At 43.2% G+C, this 8,138-nt stretch overlaps 1 protein-coding gene across 1 annotated transcript in view; it reads left to right on the forward strand.

The window, feature by feature from the left end:
* The first annotated feature begins 5,587 nt into the window (after positions 1-5,587).
* The window catches only part of Mdm2 (MDM2 proto-oncogene), a 25,923-nt gene continuing 23,372 nt past the window's right edge, over positions 5,588-8,138 (forward strand). The window contains exons 1-3 of the mRNA XM_010644210.2: positions 5,588-5,953; positions 6,402-6,473; positions 6,612-6,696. Of these exons, the coding sequence (XP_010642512.1) occupies positions 6,616-6,696 (81 nt within the window). The 5' untranslated portion in view covers positions 5,588-5,953; positions 6,402-6,473; positions 6,612-6,615. The remainder of the gene's footprint in view (positions 5,954-6,401; positions 6,474-6,611; positions 6,697-8,138) is intronic.

Below are 8,138 nucleotides of genomic sequence, written 5' to 3' on the forward strand. Positions count from 1 at the left end.
AAAAAAAAAAAAACAAATCAAAAACATTCCTGTACCAAAAAAAAAAACCCATTGAGTGAGAAATTAGGGTAACCCCCCCCAAAAAAAAGCAAAAAAAAAAAAAAAAAAAAGAAATACATAGGGGCCAACCTAATGAAGAAAGTAGGAGACCTTTACATTGAAAACTACAGTACTCTTAAAAAGGAGATCAAAGGGGATATCAGAAAATGGAAAAATATCCCTTGTTCTTGGATAGGAAGAACCAATATAGTTACAATGGCCATACTTCCAAATTTGCTACACAGATTTAATGCAATCCTGATCAAATGGTATATAGAATCTTGATCAAATAGCATATATCATGGAATTAGAGAAAACAATCCTAACATTCATTTGGAACCAGTAGAGCTCTAGAATAGCAAAGGCAATTCTGAGTAACAAAGTCAAGGCAGGGATCATCACCATCCCTGACTTTAAATTACACTACAAAGCTACTGTGATAAATACAGCATGGTTCTAGCAAAATACAACAACAACAACAAAAACAGACCCAAGGATTGATGGAGCAGATTAGAAGGTACACAAACAACTCCAAACACACTCATCCACTTTATCTTTGACAAAGGAGCCAAACACCTTCACTGGAAGCAAGGTAGCCTCTTAAATAAATGGTACTAGAATCCACATGCCAAAGATTAAAACTAGACCCATATCTTTCACCATAAACTAAAATCGAAATGGATCAAAGATCTAAATATTAAAACAGAAACACTAGATATGGGCAAACCCCATCATACAGGAAATATCACAGAGAATCAAAAATTGAGATCTTATCTTATTAAAAGCTTTTGAACAGCAAAAGAAACCACCAACAGAGTGAAGAGACAACCCACAGTGTGAGAAAACAAAAAATTTGCCAGCTGTTCCTCAGACAGAACACTTCAGGTAAGCACAACAAAGGGGAATGTGACAGAGTAGAACCATGGAATGCAGACAAACAGCAAGTGGTCTTTCTCCCTCTTCTGCTCCCTCCTGCTCTTTCTCTTCTTGTTCATCTTCTTGGATGGTGGCTGTACTGGAGACTGAACCTAGTATCACCACCTCCTTGGACTTTCCACTGAACTACTTTTGCAGAGCATTTATTTTTTATTTTGAGATAGTCTTTCTCAATCACTGAATTGTCCAGCTTGGGCTCAAACCTGAGATCCTCCTGACAGCCTCCCAGTGCGGTAGGATTGCAGGTGTACACCAACATGCCTGGCTTACAGATTTTTCCTTAATAGTAAAATTGCAAATAGAAACTGCTTTTAGAGAGAGTAGTCCAGTTTGCTTTCTTCCTCATTTTCTTTAATTTCTATAGTGGTCAGTGTCAATATTTCATTGTTTTTTGAGGCACTACTGCATGACCTGGCTTCTTGGCTTTCTGGTTTTTCCTCTTATTCCTTTGCTATTTTAAGCTCCACCTTCAGACTGAACTTTAGTTCCACATTTCCTATCCCTGAACTCTCCATTTCTTGGCACATAACCTAAAGCTCAGTAACAGCCTGGTGTTTTCCTCCCACCAGGCTCATTTTTGTCTATAGTATCAGAATTCTCTTTGCTCAGAAACTCAGGCATCGTACTGTGTTCCACGACAGCAAGCAGTCTAACCATCTCGTTCACACTGAGCTTGTGGTAATGCTTGGTACTGCAGAGGTATTAAAAGTTTCCCTCTTTTTTCTGAAGGTTCAATAATATCAGTCTCTGAAATAAACAGTAGGCAGATTACCAAAAAGCAGCATATACATTTATCATATAAACAGGCACAACATACAATGTGACAGGTCCCCCCAAGTTGGACCCTGCCCAAGTAGACCCACTACTAGCATCCACAGGAACAGAGATAACAAGAAGCCAGCAGTCGCCCTGCTGCTCTCAGCACTGCCTTGTTTATCAGCCAGCCCCGTGCCCATAACCCACTGGACTCTAAAATTTTCCATCCTCTTGAGCAGTGCCCCCTCCCTTACCTAAAATGCCCCATATAACCACGAACACCCTCCTCTCAGGGCCAACAGTCTTCTCTCCCTTGCCCCATCTGCACCCAGATGGCAATAAACTCAATGCATGTTGCTTAGACTTTGCCTGCCTCAGTGGTCTCAATCGTGCCTCGGTTTGATCTTACAGTAAGACTCAAAGAAGGAACAAGGGATTGAAGCTTGTGTTAATATCCTGAGCTACAGAAAGGAATAGAAGCTTGAGTTTCTGTGAGCAGGGGACAACAGGTTACAGGAGGGTGAGGGAAAAATGCACGCAGAATAACGACTCTGGTGATTTCAGACTGCCATAGGAAAAGTAAGTAGCAGCCTGTGTAGCAGTAAGTTCTCAGTCTGGGAAGGATGTTGAAGCTCTAGTCTTCCCTGGATCTTTCCTAGATCATCTCAGGCAAACGAGGAAAGGAGGTCCCAGAGAATGCCACTGCTTATGTCTTCTGTGTACTTTACTCCTGTAGATAGATGTAAAATGTTTTTCCCATCTGCCCTTTTTCTAAATCTCAAAATATGCCATTTATGTATGTTTTAGGGTAGCATATCTTAGTTTCCCACAGGACACAGTAAATTTTAAGTACTGAGTTGTTGAAGACTGAATTCTTGCTTTATCCTCCAACACCTTAAATCCAAGCCCTTCTTCATTTCTGCCTCTTCTTTAATGGTTCTATTAGAAAATAACAGATTCCATGTGTTCTGATCTAATAAATCTGCCAAAAGACATTTTCGAACACAAGACCAATGAGGAGGAAAGTCAGCCTTAGGGGATTGGCCTGGGCCTTCTGCATTTAAATGTGCTCTTAGTGGCCATGTTGAGACAGTCTGAAGAAAAGCCTGTATTCTCACCTGGCATTTAAGGAGACTCAGTGTTCTCTGAAACAAGGTTTCATTGCATAGCTTAAGCCAGCCTTTAACTCAAGATCCTCCTATCTCAGTTTCCCAAGTGCTGGACCTACAGGCATATACTATTTGCCTGTGTGGTTTTGGGTTTTTTTTTTGCGGTTATTTTTATTTCTGTTTTGAGATGAGGTCTCACTATATTGCCCAGACTAGGCTCAACATTCTTAAAATTTTTCTTGACTTTCATTTAAGTCAAAACTGATCTGTTTATTGTTTCTGACATTGGGAGGTGTGTGTGTGTGTGTGTGTGTGTGTGTGTGCACGCGCGCGTGCGCCTGGCATATTATGCCCTGCTTTTTAATAGATAATATTGTCTAGGATTTAAATATATGTAGATCCTCTGAGTCCTTTGTAAACTGGCCCTGCAGTCATTGAGTAATTCTTTGAACTTATATGGCCCTTCATATTGGTTCATCCATTTAACACTATCACTTATCTTTTAAATTTTTATTTTTTTTGCAGCACTAGGCAAGCTCTTTATCACTGAGCCATGTATTTTTTTCTGCTCAAGTTGTTCTCCACTGCCGGAGGTTTTCTTCCAACTAGCATCAAGCATGGGGTCTCAGAAATGAAAATCTCACTACATTTGCTCTGATAAAGATGGTATTTTTTAAAGCCACATTAAATCCTTGAAATTAATGTTGTCAATTAAATCTTTCAAGTGTCTACCTGGTTGATAAAGAAAAAATTCTGAGATGTCTTATATTTAATTACTAGGAACTGTGATGCAGAAGGGAGAAGAGATGGGGAGGAGAATAATCAGTAACCTGCTACAGGCCCCACCGAACAAGACTGTTTCACTGTTTTTGAGACTGGGCATCACAATGTTGCCTAGACTTACCTAGGGCTCAGATGATCTTCCTGTTGACTCTAGGCACATACTACAGCACCTAGTTTAAGGGTTTTTAGTTTGTTTGTTTTTGGTACTGGGGATTGAATCCAGTGCCTTCACACTATACATCCCTAGTCTTTTTTTCTTTTCCTTCCTTTTTTCATTTTTGAGCCAGTCACTAAGTGTCCAGACTGGGCTCAAACTCGGACTCCTCAGCCTCCCAGAGTGCCACGGTTATAAGCATGCATCACCATACCTAGGTAATTTTTTTCAGATATATTTTTTTAATGGTACCAGGGACTGAGCTTGGGCCCTTGCGCTTGCCAGGCAGGTGGTGGAACCACTGAGCCAAATCCCTGGCCCCCCCTAGGTAATTTTTCTAATGCTGTGGAACGAACCCAGGATCTCCTAAATGTTAGGCATGTGCTGTAGCACTGAGCTTCACCTTCAGCCCTACAGTCTAAATTATATTAAAACTTTGACTCAGCCAGTGATGGCGGCCAGTGGTTGTAGTCCCAGCTACTTAGGATGCTGAGGCAGGACTGTTAGTCTAGGAGTTGGAGATCAGCTGGAGCAACAGAGAGACCCTGTCTACTATTCCTATCAAGCACTCCTCCCCTATCCTACTGCAGCCTTTGCATACCCCAACCAACCCTTTCTGCGATGATCATTATAAAGTGCTGTTTTCTTTTCTTTTCTTTCTTTTTTTTTTAAATCTGGCTAACATTTTTCTAGCTGCTACCTAGTCTAGATGTTGGAGGCTGAGGAAACTTGCACGAGGGCTTGTTCTTTCTTTCTGGTTTAGCATCTATGATGGCTCAGCAAAACCCCTTAATTTCAGAGATCTCTTCCAGAATTTAGGTTTAACAGCGTAAGAGGATTTCTTTATAGTAGGCTGGGGAGTGCGAGAAAGAAAGGTCTGTTATGAAAAAAAAAAAGGTCTTTGTTCACAGATTACAATTTGGTAGGAAAGAAGCTGGTCATTGTAAAGACTGTTTTTTGGCTTGAGCCAGCTCAGCTTTTCATGTTCTGCTTCATTTCTGAGACAGTATCAGTAACATTTGCCACATCCACATGGGCAAGCAGGAGAATCAGAATTTTATGAATAATATACTTATATGTGCTCCTGTTTGCATGTGTGGTACTGAGGATTGAATTCACGGCCTTCAAACTGAGTTAGCCCTGGCCTTTGTTGAGACAGGGTTAAGTTCCAAATTGTCCAGGCTGTGCAGAAAAAAATGTAGCTCTGAAATGTCTTTTTGCAAAAGAAATTCATATCGATAAAATAAATCCAAAAATACGTGAGCAAAGCCTGTTACCAGGTAGAGGACTGATCCGACATAACGTTTACTTCTTGAGAAGTTACGTGCATGAGACTTTTTACACCATAAGCTTCTTTTTATTTTCCCCCAACTTGGGTCACCAACATCGGAGAAACTTCCTTTCCTTTCTGTAGCTCAGGATGCTGTAGCAGCTTACAGCCCTCTACCCCAACATCGGCGTAAAAGTATATGGAATAGGCTATTTTTAATGTTTTCATAAAGTCTTGAAATATCTAATTTGTATGCAGCTCCAGCGTAGGCTTAAAATATCATACAGCTGTTAATCTTGGTTCCTTTTGGTCAGCCGCGACACTTAGATATTTATTTGCCTACAGTTTTTACCGCGGTCGGGAGGCGTAAACACAAGCACAAAAATGGCCTCCCAGCCGTAGGAGTCTTCCTAGCGAATCGCGGCCTAGGAGGGGCGGTGCGACGACCAAGGCCCGTCCTACCGGCTGCGCAGGGCCCGGCCCGCCTACCTCTCCGCAGACTTCGCTCCTTTCGGACGTGCCGCCGCTTCCGGCGCGCTCCCCGCGAGCGGTAGGGGGCGCGCGTCTCCGGTCTCCGTTGCTTACGGGCCTTTGTGACCCGGTGTGACTGGAAGGTAGAGAGCGAGAAACTAGTCTGCGGGTAACCTCGACCCCCCCACCCCTTCCCCGGCGGAGGTCCGGCCTCTCCCGCGACCAGGAGCCTCCTTTCTCGCCGCCCTGAGTGCTTCTGAGCGCCCCGGTGGCCTGGGCCCGCGAGAATAGTCGCCGAGGCCCAGGGCGTCGGGCTTCCGCGTGCCGGGAACGGGGGCGTCCTTGGGGGGACCCTGGCCCCACTCCGAGAGCCGAAAACGCCATGCGGTGAGGAGCAGGTATGGCTCGGAAGCGAGGATCAGTTCTGCGTCTGAGGTGAGAATGGGGGTCCCTAGCTTGCTCTCGTGCCCGTCCTCTTCCCCAACGCACCCTTTGTGCTATTCGTGGTTAGGGGCGCGAGGCTTCGTGAGGGTTTTGTAGGAAGGAAGCGTCGAGGTCACCGCCCGGGAGGGAGGTGGCGCCTGGGCCTGCGCGTTCCAGAGGGGGATGGGCGTGGGGACGGGGTCTTCCCGGGAGTCCGGGGTACGGACTCCGCGCGGCGGGGGGCTGCCTACTGCGTCCCGCAGGGATCGGGATGGTGACAGGTGCTCTGCTGGCAGCGCGTCAGAATTCGGAGCCGAGCTGCGCTAGACTGGGCTGCGCCGGTTGACTCAGCTTTTCCTTTTGGGCTGGTCAAGTTCAGACACGTTCCAGATCTGCAGTCGGAGGAGCTAAGTCCTGACTTGTCTCCAGCAGAGGCTATTTAAACCTTGTCTTTTCTCAGCTCTGTTCACTGGCAGTTGGAGATAGACAGCTGTGATCACCATCGTGCAGCAAGTTTTCTGTATTGATCCAGGTAAGGACTGATTAGGTAGTAGTTTTAGTTTTTAAAGATAGTTTAAAGCCATGATCTATCTTTATACGTAGTTTTGCTTTTTTCTACAAATGTTATATTATTTCAAGTTTTTATCGTGTGTTTTTTTCCTGCTTGTAGGCCAATGTGCAATACCAGCATGTCTGTGTCTACTGACGGTGCTGTAAGCACCTCACAGATTCCTGCTTCGGAACAAGAGACCCTGGTTGGTATTTTTGTCTCAAGTGTAATTTCTAAAAATAATACATTTTATGAGTCGATCATTCCATAAACCCTGATTATAGCAAGGCTTTAAAATGAAAGTGTATGTATTTAACTTAAATTCTACTTTCTCAGGTTTAATTCCTTGGAGTAAAAGTGAACTGTTAAAGAATTAATATTTTCATAACCCTTCACCACAAGCACTTTACGTGTTTTATTACATTGTTAGTTAAGTACAATGATGTTATGCTGAGCTTATGTTTATCATGTGACCTAGTTTTTCTAGTTGATCCTTCAGTCTTTTTTCTCATAAAGTTTATTGGTACAAGCCGGGCGTCGTGGCCTACGCCTGTAATCCCAGCACTCGGGAGGCTGAGGCAGGAGGATCGCTGTTAATTCGAGACCAGCCTGGGCTACATAGTGAGTTCCAGGTCAGTCTCAACTATACAGTGAGACCCTATCTCAAAAAACCCCCAAAAAAAGTTTATTGGTACAAGCCGGGCGTCGTGGCCTACGCCTGTAATCCCAGCACTCGGGAGGCTGAGGCAGGAGGATCGCTGTTCATTCGCGACCAGCCTGGGCTACATAGTGAGTTCCAGGTCAGTCTCAACTATACAGTGAGACCCTATCTCAAAAAACCCCCAAAAAAAGTTTATTGGTACATTTTAGGTATACAATACAGTTACAGTCATCATTGGGATCTTATACCTTTTGATGTATCTTGGTTCTTATTTTTTACCCATGATCTTTCAGTCTTTAACCTTTTAAATGGTTTCTAAAAGTCACAAAAATAGTTTGTTTGTTGAAGACTTTAGGCATCACAGAAAGAAAGAACGCAGAGTAAAACCTGAAATTCCAGTCTCTTCTCCTTCATGTCTCTTTTTAAGGCTTTTTTTCTTTTTGGTGTATTTATATGCTTACGTGTACAGTATATTAACATTTGAATTTAAATCTGTTTTTACCAAAACAAGATTAAACTAGAGGTGTTCTACAACTTGCCAATAATAAAATCCACAGAATTCTTCTTAGTAACTGTAGTGTTTCATAGCACAAGTATGCCATTTTAATTTTTTGATTTTTATTTATGGTGTTTGGATTCAACCCCATGCTAGCAGATGCCTAACCACTGAGCTACCTCCCTGCCCTTATGATAGGCTTTTACAACTGCCTTTTTTTCCTTCTTTAAGAAGATAATTAGTGGTGGAACCCAGGCCTTGCACTGAGCTACATCTATATATTTAAAAATTTTTGTGGCTCTGAGGATTGAACTCAGGAGTTTTCTATCACTGAACTACATCCCCATTCCTTTTTTAAAAGGCAGGGTCTATCTAAATTGTCCAGGAGTGACTTGAACTCGTGGTCCCTCCTGCCTCAACCTCCCTAAGTATTGGGGTTGTAGATGTGAATCACTGCACCTGGCTCTCAGCATTTTTTTTTTTTTTTTTT

Source organism: Fukomys damarensis, unplaced genomic scaffold (genome assembly GCF_012274545.1).
Source record: "Fukomys damarensis isolate Sample0158 unplaced genomic scaffold, DMR_v1.0_HiC HiC_scaffold_15, whole genome shotgun sequence".
Lineage (NCBI taxonomy): Eukaryota > Metazoa > Chordata > Mammalia > Rodentia > Bathyergidae > Fukomys > Fukomys damarensis.